The sequence below is a fragment of the Saccopteryx leptura genome, chromosome 6 (assembly GCF_036850995.1).
Source record: "Saccopteryx leptura isolate mSacLep1 chromosome 6, mSacLep1_pri_phased_curated, whole genome shotgun sequence".
NCBI lineage: Eukaryota > Metazoa > Chordata > Mammalia > Chiroptera > Emballonuridae > Saccopteryx > Saccopteryx leptura.
This window is the reverse complement of record NC_089508.1, coordinates 161,519,639-161,538,821: the sequence shown is the minus strand read 5'-3', so window position 1 is coordinate 161,538,821 and position 19,183 is coordinate 161,519,639. Positions and strand designations below refer to the sequence as shown.

The 19,183-nt window shown below is 44.5% G+C and overlaps 1 protein-coding gene across 6 annotated transcripts in view; it reads right to left on the bottom strand.

Annotated features, from left to right (window-relative positions):
* Window positions 1-7,352, bottom strand: part of MATR3 (matrin 3) — a 36,785-nt gene extending 29,433 nt beyond the window's left edge. Inside the window, exon 1 of one of the 6 annotated variants that reach the window (XM_066344763.1) lies at window positions 7,249-7,352. Coding sequence is in view for 1 of the 6 variants with exons in the window: in XM_066344766.1 (XP_066200863.1) it covers window positions 6,985-7,032 (48 nt within the window). In the remaining 5 variants the exon portion in view is untranslated. Of the gene's footprint in view, window positions 1-738; window positions 834-6,984; window positions 7,144-7,215 lie in introns of those variants that run through there. The other 5 variants (XM_066344762.1, XM_066344767.1, XM_066344766.1 and 2 more) reach the window with 5 other exon arrangements.
* Between the last annotated feature and the right edge of the window lie 11,831 nt (window positions 7,353-19,183).

The window sequence follows — 19,183 nt, the reverse complement described above, 5'->3', positions numbered from 1 at the left end:
ATTATGGACCTATCATACCAAGGTCGTGGGTTCGAAGCCACTAATGTACATACAGCTAAATGGAATAATTCAGAAGAAGGGGTTGCTGCTTCTCTTCCTTTCCCCCTCCTCCCCTCAAATCAATGGGGGGAAAAATCCTTAAAAGCCTGACTGGTGGTGGTACAAGTGGATAGAGAGTATAGACCTGGGACAGTGAGGTCCTAGGTTTGAAACCCCAAGGTTGTCAGCTTGAGTGCAATCACTGGTTTGGCTTGGACCCCCCCCCCCCCCCCCCCCCGCACACACACACATATAAGCAGCAATCAATGAACAACTAAACTGAGGCAACTATGAGTTGATGCTTTTCACCTCTCCCTTCCCCCTCTCAGGAAAAAAAAAAGATACTTTGTGTTTTACTTCCTTGGCTTCCACAAACACTTGTACAACTTTCATTTGGTATATACTAAGATTTTTGGAGCCCAAAATGCCTCGATGTAATTCCTGGTTCTATTACAAAATAACTGTGTGACCTTGGGCAAATTACTTCTCTACTTTCCATACATAAAGTGGAAATAAAAACAATACTTATTTCATAAGGCTGTAAAGATTTAATAGTCCACATAAAACACCTAGAATGGTGTCTGGCACATGGTAAACACACACAGTAATCACCTACATAATCTGATCCTCAAAAACAATGAGAAAACAAACTTTAGAGATAAAAGGGCTGACTATACCTTTTTTTTTTTTTTACTATACCTTTTAATGAATGTCCCAGCCATTTCTATCAAAGCCAGAATTCATTTTTGAATTTTGTTACTGAATCTGAAGTCCATTTAAAAGATCAAATTTTAAAGACTGGCAGTAACCTAGACAAATACAATTGAAGAACAAAAGTAGATACTAGTGAAAGCAGACAAATTAAACCTCTACCTTCCTTATTCTCTATTGCCAATCTACTTTTAAATTCACCTTTGCAACCTCCAGAACAAATTTCCTGTCCATATCTTACTGGAGATCTTCAGTCCTCCTGCCTTTTAGCTGGCCTCTTTGCATCCTTCCATGTTCAGCTTCCAATACAAATGTGCTAAAACATCACTCATTATCTTATACACTCTACTGCTTAAAAACATATAGTACTTACTTTATACTACTTACCACATGAAGTCCACATATGGTTTCCTTTTCCCCCTTTTTATTAAGTTTATTGGGGGGAGGTGTGACAATGGCTGACAAAACTATACAGGTTGCAGCTGTACAGTTCAACATATCAACTGTACACTGTATTGTACACCAACCCAAGTCGCACCATAGTTGTCAATGCTTTTCATATACTGATTGCATCCTACTTATCTAAACCCATTTTCCACCATCCACCAACACCTTGAGAGAGGTCACTGTGTTAGCAGTTTAGAGGCTGCTCAGTATCAGTGCAAATTATTAGCTGGAATGTGTCTCTCTTCTCATTATTTAATATCAGTAATTTTCTTAAGGCCAACCTCCACTTTAATACATCATACAAACTAGTGTATACAAATATTCACTTTTAGGAACAGAACATTAATAAAACCTTAGATTCCTTTGACCTACCAATTTCCAATGCAATCTTCCTCCTTCTGCAGTCCCTTTTATTTTTAAAAATTGATTGATTTCACCTGACCAGGCAGTGACGCAGTGGATAGAGCATCAGACTGGGATGCAGAGGACCCAGGTTCGAGACCCCGAGGTCGCAGGCTTGAGCGAGGGCTCATCTGGTTTGAGCAAAAGCCAACCAGGTTGACCCCAAGGTCGCTGGCTCAAGCAAGGGGGTTACTCGGTCTGCTGAAGGACCGCGGTCAAGGCATATATGAGAAAACAATCAATGAACAATTAAGGTGTTGCAACATGCAACCAAAAACTAATGATTGATGCTTCTCATCTCTCCGTTCTTGTCTGTCTGTCCCTGTCTATCCCTCTCTGTAAAAAAAAAATTTTTTTTAATTGATTGATTTCAGAAATAGGATAGAGAGAGAGAAGGGGTGGGGGTAGTAGGAAGAAGCATCAACTCATAGTAGATGCTTCTCACACGTGCCTTAACCAGGCAAGTCTGGGGTTTTGAACCAGTAACCTCAGCATTCAAGGTTGATGCTATCCACTGCACCACCACAGGTCAGGCACTATCACTTCATATATACCTTAAAAAACATGTTAATTTTGCATTAAAATTTTTTTTACAAACTGACTTAATCTGTATGTATTGTTACTCGCTTTTAAAAACTGATATTTTGAGCCCTGGCCGGTTGGCTCAGTGGTAGAGCATCGGCCTGGCGTGCAGAAATCCCGGGTTCGATTCCCGGCCAGGGCACATAGGGGAAGCACCCATCTGCTTCTCCACCCCTCCCTCTCTCCTTCCTCTGTCTCTCTCTTCCCCTCCCACAGCGAGGCTCCATTGGAGCAAAGATGGCCCGGGCGCTGGGGATGGCTCCTTGGCCTCTGCCCCAGGCGCTAGAGTGGCTCTGGTCGAGGCAGAGCAACGCCCCGGAGGGGCAGAGCATCGCCCCCTGGTGGGCGTGCCAGGTGGGCGCCGGGTGGATCCCAGTTGGGCGCATGCAGGAGTCTGTCTGACTGTCTCTCCCGGTTTCCAGCTTCAGAAAAATACAAAAACAACAACAACAACAAAAAACCTAATTTTTTTTTTTGGCCCTGGCCAGTTGGCTCAGTGGCAGAGTGTCGGCCTGGCTTGCAGGAGTCCTGGGTTCGATTCCCGGCCAGGGCACACAGAAGCGCCCATCTGCTTCTCCACCCCTCCCCTTCTCCTTCCTCTCTGTCTCTCTCTTCCCCTCCGGCAGCCAAGGCTCTACTGGAGCAAAGTTGGCCCAGAGGCTGAGGATGGCTCTGTGGCCTCTGCCTCAGGCGCTAGAATGGTTCTGGTTGCAACAGAGCAACGTCCCAGATGGGCAGAGCATCCCTGGTGGGCGTGCCGGGAGGATCCTGGTCAGGCACATGCGGGAGTATGTCTGACTGCCTCCCCGTTTCCAACTTCAGAAAAATACAAAACAAAACAAAAAAAACTCTGATTTTTACATGAATTAAACCTACATCTTTACTGCAATATAAATACCCAATATGGTACGTATACTTATCTACTCTGCAGCTGATGAATATTTAAGCCGTTTCCAATTTTCTGCCTTACCAAGAATGCTATGAACACTTCTAGGCCCTCGCTGGGTAGCTCAATTGGTTAGAGCACCATCCCTATATGCCAAGGTTGGGGGGGGGGGCCTTGACCCCGGGTCAACAGCAGCACTATCTGGGAAAAACTACACCCAGCCCCCACCACATAAAAGCAAGCAATTACTGCATAAATAAGTGGAACAACAAATTGATGTATCTCCCCCCACTCCCTGCTCTAAAAATTAATCAAAAAAATGTCTTGGTGTCTCCTGTTTCTTAAGTGTAAAACTGCCTCCTTCATGATGCCTTTCCAGACGCAGTGGATAGATAGAGCACTGTCCTGGAGCACCAAAGTCAGTTTGAGCCCTGGTCAGGATATGTGTGAGAAGCAATCAGTGGGTACACAAGTTGGTGGAACAACAAGTTGATCGTTCTCTGTCTCCCTTTCCACCCTCCCTTCTTCTCTCTCAAATGGATGGAAAAAATAATAATAAATAAAAATTCACATATGGTATAGGTTCTCCTATGAGTTAAACCAAAGAAAGAGGTTTAACATCCCTAGTAATTCCCACACAGGATGGCAGGCGGAGAGGAAAGAAACACACAAATCATCTTGAAAATTTGTAAAGTTCTCCATTAGCAACCTATGATAGTGCAAATCAAAGATCCTATTTCAGTCCCTATTATCAAGCGTAGGGCTGCATTTACTGCCTGCCCACCAGGATATCTACCATAGGTGGGTTTTCCCCTTCTCCCTTTCCTCTTAGCCAACAGCAGCACTATCTGGGAAAAACTACACCCAGCCCCCACCACAGGCACCCTTCTTTGTGTTCCTACTAACCAGTTCCTGCCTGAGATATGTAACAACCACCACAGGCTAACTGGGACTCTAGATTTAAAAAAAAACCCAGACATATGCCATTTAATAAACATGTATTTTATATCAATTAACCTTTAAACTTTAGAATAGCTTTTTAGCCTGACCTGTGGTGGTGCAGTGAATAAAACATTGACCTGGAATGCTGAGGTCGCTGGTTCAAAACCCTGGGCTTGCCTGGTCAAGGCACATATAGGAATTGATGCTTCCTGCTCCTCCCCCCTTTCTTTCTCTCTCTCTCTGTCTCACTCTCCTCTATAAAATGAATGAATAAATAAATAAAAATTAAACAGAATAGCTTTTTAGCAATTTTAACTGCTTGAGAAGGTCCACTACATAGCAAAACTACACTGTGTACAACCCTTCAGCCCCACCCTCCAAGAACTTAATACAGTCTATTTCCAAAGCCAGTCAGGTCCACTCAGAACAAGTGTGGGGCACTTAATGTAATTCTAACTAAAAGAGATATATACCACTCACAAAAATTAGGGGATATTTTATAGCTTCATATTCATTTTGAAATATCCCCGAATTTTTGTGAGCAGTATACAAAAACAAAGAACTTTAAACAAAAGGATGTGCTAAAAACATCTAACCAACCATTATCCAATTCTTTGGTTTTGCTCATTCTTGAAATAGTTAATGGCTACAGTTCATACTGTAACCTAAATCAGCATTAATCCCAGTAATAGCAAACTTAGTATTATAAAATAAGAGCGTCTTCAGATACCTATGTCAACGTATAACAACCAGAGAGCATCTCACAAAAGCAAAAACAATAACCCTTTTCACGTTTGAAAACTACATTTCACATCTATAAATACCCCTCAAAAATACATTAGGGTACTAAAGAACGAAACACAAAAATCCGATCTTTTAAGCAGTTCTAACATAAGCAAAAAGCTGTTTCCTTCTCCTACAAAAGTAAATATAATTTCCTGTGAAAATTTCAGAAAAACACGAGAAAGGAAATAAAAATCACCCATAACGCCAACATGCAGAGCTAACATTCTGGAGCATATTTCTATTTTTACACACTCCTTTACACATTAAATTTGGCACCAGCAGAATTTTATTATATTTTGTTAATTTTCTTCCCATCATTACTCTCCTCTTAAAATAGTGTTTTAATAGCTATGTAGACTTCCATTTGAGGGCCACACTATATTCAGATCTCCAATGTTTAATCTTTCAGATTTTTAATATGCTGGATAACTGTAATTAATGTCTATAATCTCCTTGGGCTTTAATCTTTTACAAAATTAGGGCTGAACTACATTTTATTTCTAAAAGTATGTAATAATTTTCTTTGCATTCTTCAGTTAAGATTTGTTATCATTAACTGATTTGAAATATTATTTTGTTTGCAATTACTTAAAAGCATTAGTAAAATTAATATGATTAAAAACTCCTTTAATATATAATATTCACTGTAAGAGTGGTTAAATTCTGATGAATTCGTTTAAAACGTTACAGAAAAGAAACCCCACTTACAAATACCTGAGAGAGGAGGCACGTAACAATGAGAAAACTTCCTCTCTGGGTCAAGTCTACACTAGTGTTATAACTATACAATGTTAAATACAAAGGAAAAAATGTAAATTTAAAGCACTTCAACTCAACTGGCTAAAGATCGCTTTTCCAAATGTTACATAACCAACCAGAAAAATCTTCCTGTAGAACTTCAATTGTTTTTAATTTCAAGTTTGCAAAAACATGCTTATACTTGAGTGGAAAGGCACACCACAGAGCTTTTTTGAAACAGAAATGTGTCTTCCCCCTGATTTCCAAGCTTTCTTGATTCCAAGACCACCACTGATGAAGAAATTATGTCGATAAATTGTGTAGGTGACTAGCCATTGAATTTTTAAAAGGAAGTTTTATTTTGAATGTGTACACCTCAGATATTATTTTGCCCGCAGAATACAACTGTTTAAATTTATCTGGGAGAAAAATGTGCCATACTACTTAAAAATCTTAAACCAAGTTCTGTTTAACCAACAAAACGCAACACCAATACAAAAATTTCCTGAATACGACCCGGGAAATCAGCGACTCTTCATATTACTCCAGCACGCTTGAAAGACTAGAAATTTCGGAATCGCCATAACCGTTCTAGAAATATCTGGCTGGAAAATCGTAACCGATGCAATAGTATCCTACGGAACCGTACAAACACCTAGGAAATACCCCTCCACAGTAAATGGGAAGTCTTGTAGAACACATAACATCCAACAGCGCTAGCAATGAAAAGAGCAACGATGCGACGACTACACCACGGTACTCCAAACCCTTTGTCTGGAAACCGGAAGGTCTCACACTAGAGGAACCTGGGCTGACAATATTTTAATTAAAAAAAGGAATTTGAGGTGACTCTCTAAACAAGAACAGAACTCCTGCCTCGCAGTGTACCGCGGATTCTTTATCCACGACGCAATACGAAAAACAAGCGTTAACGTTTCATTTTTCGGCCATTTTTAAACGATTGGGGGTAGGGAGGAATTGTTCCTGAGGTCCGGCTAAAATAGCGCGCGCATGTGTGTGGGCGGGGGACGGGAGTCTAAGGGGGCGCTATGAAGCGATGGGCAGAGAGAAGGCCGTGACACCAAGAAACACGGTTCAAACCGCCAACCTTTTCACTCAGCGAAATCCTCCATTTTGGGGCACAGTTTTCAGGCTCAAAGGGAGAAAAAAACCAACCCAAGCGTGGAACTGGTGCTATCCAAGGACTTCGCTATCTTAACTATCCTTCCCAAACCGCAGACTCCCTGTGGATACTAGGTCCCTCAGGCCTTCAGTGCTCCTCCCTCCTCAGCGCTGCAGCTCGCGTGTAACGGGCTTGTCGTCCCGCCCCCGCCAACAGAAAGCCCAGGAAACGGGATGCTCGGCCGATCCGCATTCCTCGGTGCCCCCCACCGCTCCCTCTGCACCCCGGGCCCGTGACTGGATGCATGTTTCCCTCCAGAAACGCTCACCTCAGCCACCCGAGGAGGCTGGTTGCGCCGCCACTGCGCTCCTAACATGGCGGCCGCCGATGAGGCGGCTCACATACGCAGCGCGGAGGGAGGCAGAGCGGACAAGCGGGAACGAGCAAGAAAGGCGCGCCGCCGGCTTCCCGCAGCCCCTGTCGCCGTCGCTGCCTCCTCCCCGCGGATGCGGAGAGCCCCCGGCCACCCCACCCCAATTCTTACCCGCTTCACGCCTACCTTAAGAAAAGGGAGAGGGAAAAGGAGAGGTACCTCTCGCCTAGCGAGCGGGACGCGAAGGTTCCCACAATCCCCCGCAGCAACGGCGCTGGTAAGAGGTGGCAGCAGCGGCAGCAGCCAAAGAACGTGCTCTCGCGAGAACTTGCCCCCACCCACCAAGGGTCTCGTTTCTGCGCGCGCCAGGTCCCTCCCCTTCAGCTAGCGTTCACGAAAGTAGTCGTTGTTCTCTAATCCTGGAGCCGGTTGTGGCGGGAAATACGGAGGCAGCCTTAAACTACGGGTTCGAGTCCTATTTCCCACAAAAACATTTTCTAAACCCCTTAACTGCATGGCGTAAAATTTAATTGGATATGTGTTAGAGCGAGTCGTAGGAGTCCCGGTTTCTATCTTCTCAGGCTATTCTGATTATTCGCCGAAAAATCGTAGAAGTGCCAGGAAGGGGGAACCGATACCATTTTGGCTGGTTTTTACTCTCAGGAATTCTGTGCAGGAGAGTCATTGAGGTGTAAGTGAACCCATCCCACCGAAAAGACCGTCACCACCATTTGGTGAATTTTACAAAATGTAAAACAGTTGAGATTAATACGTTCTCTATGAGCAAAGGGATAGCACGTGTGAAAAACCTGAATTGCATAGATGATGCTGGAGGAAATGGCCATTTCACTGGGGTCTCATGCAAATGCAGAGGGAGGAGCGTTTTCTTAAATCTGAGGTAAATCAGTGAATACATGTCCTGATTAATAGCACTCAATTTTTTTTAAATCTTCAGTGTACTGAGTCAGATTCGAATCCTTGAAAAATTATTCTGGGTCCACTGTGATGATGATAATAGAGGGGCATAGATGGAGAAGACTAGAGAAAAGTACAAACCTGGAGATCATTTAGGACAAAAAGCAGCTAGTCCTGTTACTTTGATTAGATGTGGAAGATGAGGAAGAGATGGGTTCTGTATGAATGACAACCCCAGGGTTAGTGCTATTGAGGGCCACTGGAAGATGTGTCAGCTGGGGAGAAAATAGGCAAGTTGAGTCTGGCATCAAAAAAAATTTTTTTAAAGATTTTAATTTATTAGCCCTGGCCGGTTGGCTCAGTGGTAGAGCGTCGGCCTGGCGTGCAGGAGTCCCGGGTTCGATTCCCGGCCAGGACACACAGGAAGCGCCCATCTGCTTCTCCACCCCTCCCCCTCTCCTTCCTCTCTGTCTCTCTCTTCCCCTCCTGCAGCCAAGGCTCCATGGGAGCAAAGTTGGCCCCAGGCGCTGAGGATGGCTCTGTGGCCTCTGCCTCAGGCGCTAGAATGGCTCTGATTGCGGCAGAGCGAAGCCCCCAGATGAGGCAGAGCATCGCCCTCTGGTGGGCATGCCGAGTGGATTCCGGTCGGGCGCATGCGGGACTGCCTCCCGGTTTCCAACTTCCAAAAAATACAAAAAAAAAAAAAAAAAGAATCTTCTTGGCCTGTGGTGGCGCATTGATAAAGCTTTGATCTGGAACGCTGAGGTTGCTGGTTCGAAAACTCTGGGTGTGCCTTGACCAGACACATACAGGAAGCAACGACGAGTTGATGCTTCCCCAACTCCTCTCCCCTGCCTTTCTCTCCTCTCTCTAAAATCAGTAATAAAATCTTTTTTTTTAATTTTATTTATTTATTTTTTACAGAGACAGAGAGTGAGTCAGAGAGAGGGATAGACAGGGACAGACAGACAGTAACAGAGAGAGATGAGAAGCATCAATCATTAGTTTTTCATTGCGCGTTCACCGCGTTGCAACACCTTAGTTGTTCATTGATTGCTTTCTCACATGTGCCTTGACCGCGGGCCTTCAGCAGGCTGAGCAACCCCTTGCTGGAGCCAGCGACCTTGGGTCCAAGCTGGTGAGCCTCGCTCAAGCCAGATGAGCCCCCACTCAAGCTGGCGACCTCGGGGTCTCGAACCTGGGTCCTTCCGCATCCCAGTCCGACGCTCTATCCACTACGCCACCACCAGGTCAGGCAGTAATAAAATCTTTAAAAATAAAAAAAATAAGATTTTAATTTATTGATTTAAGAGAGGTGAGAAAAGGGGTGAGGGGAGGAACAGGAAGCATCAACTCACAGTAGTTGCTTCTGATATATGCCTTGACCAGGACTGGGTTTTGAACCAGTGACCTTAGCACTACAGGTCCACACTATATCCACTGGGCCACCACAGGTCAGGTGAGTCTGGCATCAATTTTTAAAGTCAAAAATGGTATGTGCCCTGGCCGGTTGGCTCAGCGGTAGAGCGTTGGCCTGGCGTGCGGGGAACCCGGTTCGATTCCCGGCCAGGGCACATAGGAGAAGCGCCCATTTGCTTCTCCATCCCCCCCTCCTTCCTCTCTGTCTCTCTCTTCCCCTCCCGCAGCCAAGGCTCCATTGGAGCAAAGATGGCCCGGGCGCTGGGGATGGCTCCTTGGCCTCTGCCCCAGGCGCTAGAGTGGCTCTGGTCGTGGCAGAGCAACGCCCGGAGGGGCAGAGCATCGCCCCCCTGGTGGGCAGAGCATCGCCCCTGGTGGGCGTGCCGGGTGGATCCCGGTCGGGTGCATGCGGGAGTCTGTCTGACTGTCTCTCCCCGTTTCCAGCTTCAGAAAAATACAAAAAAAAAAAAAAAAAAAAAAAATGGTATGTATGGATCTTAAGCTGAGGGGAAAGGGTGTGAATTAGTCAAATTCTACTTGATAAGAATGAAGCAATGGAAGTTGATAGTGTGGTGAATTAAGGCTTTAGAACCAAACCAGGTAGAGCAAAGGAGACCAAAGTGTGTGTGTGTGTGGCAAGAGAGAGGATACAGAAATTGTGCTGCCTTGACAGCCAAAACATTTAAAGGAAAATACGATCAACAGGGTCAAATGCTATTAAGGTCAAGACAAGGACTAAAACCATTCTCAAGATTTAGCAATATGGGCATCCTTGTTAAAAGAGCTCCTTCCAGTAAAGTGGGAGAAGTCAAACTGGAGGTGCTGAGTATATGAGAAACAGGAAGATGTAACTACCAGATACAGAAAAGGTTGACTATTAAGAAACTGGAGGAGAAAGCAGGGTTGAGAGATGTTTATTGTTTTACTATGGGAAATATTGGGCACAATTATGTTGGCAGAAGGGCATCTTCGGTAAAGATTAGTTAAAAAACAAACAAAAAAAAACAGGGACTAGAAGGATAATCCATAATGGATGCTCCTAGAAGAATGGCATTGGCAGGAGATAAACCTTTACTGTAATAGGAGGTTTGTAGAGGATGATGCTGAGTTTTCACTAGGTTTGAAGAGAGATGGGAATTATAGTCAGGTGACTTCAATTTTCTATAACTAAGTCATTTGTTGAGAGGTTTAGAGTTGTACCAGGGAAAACTTTAATCATTATAAAGAGTGGAACTACAATGTATGCTGTATGATTTTCTACAGGCTTTGAAAAGGCATGTCAAGACCTGGGGCTCCCCTGCCCTGACCAGGCGGTGGCACAGTAGATAGAGCATCAGACTGGGACATGGAGGACCCAGGTTCGAAACCCCGAGGTTGCCAGCTTGAGCGCAGGTTCATCCGGCTTGAGCACAGGCTCACCAGCTTGAGCCCAAGGTCCCTGGATTGAGCAAGGGTCCTCTGCCCCCTGTCAAGGCACATGAGAACGCAATCAATGAACAACTAAGGAGCTGCAATGAAGAATTGATACTTCTCATCTCTCTCCCTTCCTGTCTGTCCCTGTCAAAAACGAAAAACACCTGGGGTTCCCCTGAATAAATGTTTAAGCCCACACTACATAGTTTTGGAATGAAATTTTGGGGATCCGAATTCTCCAGTGAATATTGGGTCTTCCTTCCACTCAAAACCAGGGATGTTTTCTACTGAGCCTCTGATTCTAGCTTATGTATGTTGGCTAAGACTTCCCTTTATGTTGTCCCCCAATTCTTAAATGACACAAGAAGCTGCGCTCCTCCAGAGACAGAAACATAAATGCATCTTAGTTCAGATATGCACTTATTCATGCTTTGGTTTAAGGCTGTAATGCCATCTGGTGATTTTAAGAAGAAAAGGCAAACTTTTTCAACTGAGTAATTACTATTTATTAAGGATCTGCTTAGTGTCTCATCAGCAAAAAGATACACTGGAAACCAAATACAGGATTTCAGTAATCAAATGCCTACTTCATTGGACACTGTAAGAGTCAGGGATAAAATGAAAGATAGGACAGATGACCAGCTTGACCATCCTGGTCTGATTAAGGAGACTGGACAACTGATTGAGGAGACTGGCCTTAAGGTGGGCCTGGCTGTGAGTAGAGAAGAGCTCTATTCATGTTTGTGTTACTGCAGTGTGTGGGTGTGGTATGTGCCAGGGATGGTAAGAAAGGCTACAAAGCAATGTCTGCTGAGACTTTGATAAGTTTAAATGACAAGTTTGGTACAACTACATTATATAAACCTTTAAATAAATAACAGAATAGCCTGGTATTGAGCTGATAATGAAAAGACCATTTTGAAGTTTTGAGCATAGGAGACATTGACTGAGGATACATTTTGGCACCATACAATCACTAAGCAGCTGATAATGCATTATAATTACAGTTTTGAGGGTTAAATGCTATTATTCCTGTTTTACATAAGAGATTAAAGAACTTGCCTAAGAGCCATGGCCAGGTAGCTAAGCTGATTAAAACTTCTTTCTGATATGCCAAAGCTGCAGGTTTGATCCCTGATCAGGGCTCATATTAGGAATTAACCCATGATCAATTAACAACTGAAGTGAAGCAACTACAAGTTGATACTTCTCATCTCTCTCCTCCTTCTCTCTCAAAATAAATTAAAAAATAAATTAAAAAATTAAAAATTAAAAAAAATTAAAAAAATAAAAAGAGAATCAGCCTGACCAGTGGTGGCACAGTGGATAGAGTATAAACCTGGGACACTGATGTCCTAGGTTCAAAACCCTGAGGTCATCAGCTTGTGCACAGAGTTGACGCTTGCACATGGGATGATTGACATGAGCCCAAGGTTGCTGGTTTGAGCAAGAGGTCACTGGCTTGGCTGGAGCCCCCTTCTGCTCCCCCTGCCATGTCAAGGCACATAAGAGAAGCAATCAATGAACAATGAAAAGTGCTGCAACTACAAATGGATGCTTCTCATCTTTCCCTCTTCCTGTCTTTCAAAAACAAACAAACAAACAAACAAACAAACAAACAAAAAACGAACCAACCAATGAGTGCACAAGAAAGTGGAACAGCCTGATCAGGCGGTGGCACAGTAGATAGAGCACCAGACTGGGACGCAGAGGATCCAGGTTTGAAACCCCGAGGCTGCTGCTTTGAGCGCGGGTCACCAGCTTGAGGGTGGGGTTGCTGCCTTAAGCAAGGGGTCGCTGGCTCAGCTGCAGCCAGTCCCCAGGTGAAGGCACATATGAGAAAGCATTCAATGAATGACTAAAGTGCTGCAACGAAGAATTGATGCTTCTCATCTCTCTCCCTTCCTGCTGTCCGTCCTTTTGTCTTGCTAAAAAAAAAAAAAAAAAAAAAAAAAAAAAAAAGGCCCTGGACGGTTGGCTCAGTGGTGGAGCGTCAGCCTGGCGTGCAGAAGTCCGGGTTTGATTCCAGGCCGGGGCACACAGGAGAAGCGCCCATCTGCTTCTCCACCCCTCCCCCCCTCCTTCCTCTCTGTCTCTCTTCCCCTCCCGCAGCCGAGGCTCCACTGGAGCAAAGATGGCCTGGGCGCTGGGGATGGCTCCTCGGCCTCTGCCCCAGGCGCTAGAGTGGCTCTGGTCCAGGCAGAGCGACGCCCCGGAGGGGCAGAGCATCGCCCCCTGGTGGGCAGAGCGTCACCCCCTGGTGGGCGTGCTGGGTGGATCCCGGTCAGGCGCATGCGGGAGTCTGTCTGACTGTCTCTCCTCCTTTCCGGCTTCAGAAAAATACAGAAAAAAAAAAAATTAAACATTTTGGCCCTCGTCAGTTGGCTCAGGGGTAGAGTGTTGGCCCAACATGTGGATGTCCTTGGTTTGATTCCCAGTCAGGGCACACAAGAAAAGCGTCCATCTGCTTCTCCACCCCCTCCCCCTCGCTTCTTCTCTCCTGCAGCCATTGCTCGATTGGAGTGAGCTGGCCCTGAGCACTGAGGATGGCTCCATGGCCTCCACCTTAGGCGCTAAAAAATGGCTCTGGTTGCAACTGAGCAAAGGCCCTCAATGGGCAAAGCATTGCCCCCTAGTGTGCTTGCTGGGTGGATCCCAGTGGGAGCACATGTTGGAGTCTGTCTCTGCCTCCCCATCCTCTCACTAAATTAAAAAAAAATTATTGATTTTTAGAGAGAGGAGAGAAAGGAAGGGGAGGAGCAGGAGGCATCAGCTCACAGTAGTTGCTTCTTGTATGTGCCCTGGCAGGGTAAGACCAGGGTCTTGAACTGGCAACCTCAGCATTCCAGGTCAAGGCTCCATCCACTGCACCACCACGGGTCAGGCCTTTTAAAAATATTTTACTGTCTGATCAGGAGATGGTGCAGTGGATAAAGCGTCGAACTGGGGTGCGGAGGACCCAGGTTCGAGACCCGAGGTCACCAGCTTGAGCGCGAGCTCATCTGGTTTGAGCAAAGCTCACCAGCTTGGACCCAAGGTCACTGGCTTGAGCAACGGGTTACTCTGTCTGCTGAAGGCCTGCGGTTAAGGCACATATGAGAAAGCAATCAATGAACAACTAAGGTGTCACAACAAAAAACTGATGATTGACGTTTCTCATCTCTCTCCATTCCTGTCTGTCCCTATCTATCCCTCTCTCTGTCTCTGTAAAAAAAAAAAAAAAAAAAAATTTACTTTTAATAATTCTGACTCCTTTAAAAGGAACCAATTTCAAAGGATACTTTATCAATGGTTTCCTTAATGCTATAGGGACTAAGCATTTAAATAGAGCTGCCCAGCTTTCAAAACAGGGCCAGGAGACCTCTTCTTCCTCCAGGCAGACTTTTTATTAAACTTAGTATTAAACAAAGTTGTCTGGAGCCCGATTAACAATTTATGCCTTCCTAAGCAGATTAGCACAAGTCTGTCATTTTGGTTTTTTAATTCTTAATTTGTATTTCGAAACAATGTGCTCTGAGTTTACACTTTCATTGTATTTTATTTATTTTTATAGAATTTAAATATTGTCCTTTCTGAGAGTTTTTTCTTTTACAATTATAGTATCAAAGTATGTTATACTATATATTTTCTATGAAAAATAAAGCAATTGCTTCTTTTTTCTAACAAAAAAAAAAATATTTATTGATTTGAGAGAGAGAGAAGGCAGCAGCAGGAGGGGGGAGCAGGAAGCATCAACTTGCAGTTGCTTCTCACATATGCCTTGACTGGGCAAGCCCACAGTCTCAAACCACAGGTAGAGGCCTCCATCCACTGCCAGGCTAAAAACCTTTTTTAAAGCTTGCCTAAGGTTATGAAACTAAATAGAGACAAAGCCAGGATTTGAACCCAGTTCCATATAAATCTAAATCCAGCTTTTGAGCATTATACCCTACTGCCTTCAGCAGAGCTGTGGTCTCAGAATGACCTGGAAGTCCACCAACTAATTATTTTAAATCAGATTTAATACCCTGGAACCAGGTCATTTTATACCTTAGGCTATTTAAAAACAAACTGTTAACCAGTGGTTCTTTCAGCATTGGCATGGGGGTAGAGGTGGAGAGGGACTTAAAAAGTTTTTAAATAGCCTGACCAGGCAGTGGCACAATGGATAGAGCATCAGTCTGGGAGGCTGAAGACCCAGGTTTGAAACCTCAAGGTCATCGGCTTGAGCATGGGATGATAGACATGACCCCATGGTCACTGGCTTGAGTAAGGGGTCACTGACTCAGCTGGAACCTCCCAGATCAAGGCACATTTGAGAAAGCAATCAATGAACAACTAAGGTGCCGGAACAAATAATTGATGCTTCTCATCTCTCTCTCCCTTCCTGTCTGTCACGCCCCACCTCGCTAAAGAAAAAAGGTTTTAAATATGTAATACATACAATATACAAAGGATACAACAAGCAGTTTTCCCCAGCCTCTATTTTTCTACATAAAGACAGGCACTATCAACCACTTCTTATGTATTCTATGGAATTTCTATAAACATATGAACATTTTGTATGTGTGTACTCATGTGATGAGTTAAACATAGCCACAAATTACACTCTTCTCACAGAGTAGTGGAATCAACTTCCCCTCTACCTGAATCTGGAAAGGCCCTAAAACTGGCTTTGACTAATAGAATGTATAAGTGACTTTATTTTTTTAAGATTTTTATTTATTCATTATAGAGAGGAGAGATAGAGATATATAGATAGAGAGAGAGAGAGAGAGAGAGAGAGAGAGAGAGAGAGAGAAGGGGGGGAGGAGCAGGAAGCATCAACTCCCATATGTGCCTTGACCAGGTAAGCCCAGGGTTTAGAACCGGCAACCTCAGCGTTTCCAGGTTGACGCTTTATCCACTGCGCCACCACAGGTCAGGCTATAAGTGACTTTTTAAGTTCTGCTTTTACCCACTTGGAACCCAGTTGCAATGCAGTGAGAATTGGCCACATTAAAAGAACCAAAGCACTTCAGGTTACAGCCCTAGTTGAGCTCCCAGGTGATAACCAGGACCAATTGCCAGGCACACTGAAGCCTGAAGATGGCTGTAGCCTCAGCCAAACCCACATGAAACACAACCACCCAGCTGAGCCCAATCAACTAGTACAAAGTTTTAAGGTGGTTTGTTGTGCAGTGATACACTAAACAAAGCTTTTAAGATTATACACTGTTGTTTTACTTCTTTGGTTATCTTCCAATAAAGCTGCCTAGATTCTCCATTATATGAATGGCACAAAATTTAACCAGTGTTCTTCCAATTTGCAATTTAGATATTTTCCTATTTTCTGCCATTCAAAAGTGATAGAAAAAATTCATGTATGTATTATTCAAAACACGTAAAACTAAGTGTAGTTCAAAATAAACCGCTTGTTTTCTAGAGCTACACTTTCCACTGTTCAATAAACATAAGCTGCACTTCCTTTCACAATCTTACTATCTACATTTAGCTAGTGGACAGCTGGGAGAACATTTTTGCCATTGCAGAAATTTTTATTATACAGTGCTCTTCTAGAGCTGTGAGCAGGCAAAATTTCTGTAGAGGGACAAATGGAATTTTACACATAAGAATTTTTTTTTTTGGTTTTGTTTTGTTTTTACAGGACAGAGAGAGAGTTAGAGAGAGGGATAGATAGGGACAGTCAGGAACGGAGAGAGATGAGAAGCATCAATCATCAGTTTTTTGTTGTGACACCTTAGTTGCTCATTGATTGCTTTCTCATATGTGCCTTGATTGCGGGCCTTCAGCAGACCGAGTAACCCCTTGCTCAAGCCAGCGACCTTGGGTCCTAGCTGGTGAGCTTTTTGCTCAAGCCAGATGAGCCCGCAACTCAAGCTGGCGATTATGGGGTCCCGAACCTGGGTCCTCTGCATCCCAGTCTGATACTCTATCCATTGCACCACAGCCTGGTAAGGCATAAATATTTTTAAAAGGGCAAAAAAAAAAAAAAAAAAAAAAAAAAAAAAATGGCCCTGGATGATTGGTTCAGTGGTAGAGCATCAGCCCAGTGTGTGGATGTCCTGGGTTTGATTTCTGGTCAGGGCACACAGGAGAATCAACCATCTGCTTCTTTACTCCTCCCCCTTCTCTTTCTCTCTTCCTCTCCCATAGTCATGGCTCTACTGGTTCAAGTGCATTCTCTCCAGGCACTGAGGATGGCTCTGAAAGGCAGAGCGTCAGCCCAAGACAAGGCTACCGGGTGGATCCCAATTGGGGCACATGCAGGAATCTGTCTCTCTATCTCTCCTCCTCTTACTTAGCAAAGAAGAAAAAAATATTAATTAAAAAAAATTTTGGCCCTGGCCAGTTAGCTCAGTAGTAGAGCATCAGCCTGGCGTTCAGGAGTCCTGGGTTCGATTCTCGGCCAGGGCACACAGGAGAAGTGCCCATCTGCTTCTCCACCCCTCCCCCTCTCCTTCCTCTCTGTCTCTCTCTTCCCCTCCCGCAGCCAAAGCTCCATTGGAGCAAAGTTGGCCCAGGCGCTGGGGATGGCTCTATGGCCTCTGCCTCAGGCGCTAGAATGGCTCTGGTTGCATGCCCTGGTGGGCATGCCGGGTGGATCCCGGTCGGGCGCATGCAAGAGTCTGTCTGACTGCTTCCCCGTTTCCAACTTCAGAAAAATAAAAACAATTAAAAAAAAATTTTTTTAAAGGCAAAAACCCCACAAAATAAACAAACAAAAGAAAACAAAAACAAAGGTTTAAACTTTTAGGCTGTGTGGTCTCTGTGAGTAAAAGCAGTCATAGACAATTGGTAAATAAAGGAGTATGACTTCTTATTTTAAGTTTTTATTTATTGATTTTAGTAGAAGGAGAGGAGGAGGGTAGGAGTGGGAAGCATCAACTCATAGTAGCAGTAGTTGCTTCTCCTCTGTGCCTTGACTGGGAAATCCTGGGGTTTTCAACTGGCAACCTCAGCATTCCAGGTTGATGGTTTATCCACTGCACCAGCATAGGTCGGCATAACTGTGTTCTTTTTTTGTGTGTGTGTGATGGAGACAGAGTCAGAGAGAGGGACAGACAGACTGGAAGGAAGAGAGACGAGAAGCATCAATCTTCATTGTGGCACCTTAGTTGTTCATTGATTGCTTTTTCATATGTGCCTTGACCAGGGGGCTACAGCAGACTGAGTGACCCCTTGCTCGAGCCAGCAACCTTGGGCTCAAGCTGGTGAGCTCAGGGGCTCGAACCTGGGTCCTCTGCGTCCCAGTGCAATGCTTTATCCACTGCACCACCGCCTGGTCAGGCAGGCATAACTGTGTTCTTAATATTAAAATATAGGAATATTATATAACATTCTCATCACAAAATAGTCTTTTTAAAAATGTATTGAGGGCCTGGAGTGTTAGCTCAGTGGTAGAGCGTCAGCCTGGCGTGTGGAAATCTGAGGTTCGATTCTCGGCCAGGGCACACAGAAGTGCCCATCTGCTTCTATACTCTTCCCCCTCTCCTTTCTCTCTGTCTCTCTCTTCCCCTCCCGTAGCCAAGGCTCCATTGGAGCAAAGTTGGCCCCGATGCTGAGGATGGCTCCATGGCCTCAGCCTCAGGTGCTAGAATGGCTCTGGTTGCAACAGAGCAACACCCCAGATGGGCAGAGCATCGCCCCTAGTGGGCATTCTGGGTGGATCTTGGTCAGGCACATGCGGGAGTCTCTCTGCCTCCCTGCTTCTCACTTCAGAAAATACCAAAAAAAAATAAATAAATAAATAAATAAAATATATAGTGATTTTTAGAGAGAAGGGAGAGAGACAGAAACATCAATCTGTTTCTGTATGTGGACTGACCGGGATAGAACCATCAACCTTTGTGTATTGGGACAATGTTCTAACCAACTGAGCTATCCTGCCAGGGCAAATCACAAAACATTCTTTCAATTGCATTGGAATTAGTTAAGTCAGAGTATAGACTTTCTTAAGTTTAAAAACTAGTTTTCAAAACAAAAGTAGCCTGACCTGTGGTGGCGCAGTGGATAAAGAGTCGACCTGGAAATGCTGAGGTCGCCGGTTCGAAACCCTGGGCTTGCCTGGTCAAAGCACATATGGGAGTTGATGCTTCCAGCTCCTCCCCCCTTCTCTCTGTCTCTCCTCTCTCTCTCTCACCCTCTCCTCTCTAAAATGAATAAATAAAAAATTTAAAAAAAACAAAAGTAAACACTACATTGCCTTTCTGAACAAGTGAGTGCCTGCTGCCACATTCCTTTGATAACTGCTATCCAAATCTACTTGAAAATCTGATTGCTGAAGAATGGAATCTCAACTATGGATTTTACTTGCTTTAACTGAGGTCAGCATCAGTTTTTAATTTTTTTTTGAGAGTACATTTATTAAAGCTGGGTACAGTGAGCCTGACCAGGCAGTGGCACAGTGGATAGAGCGTCGGTCTGG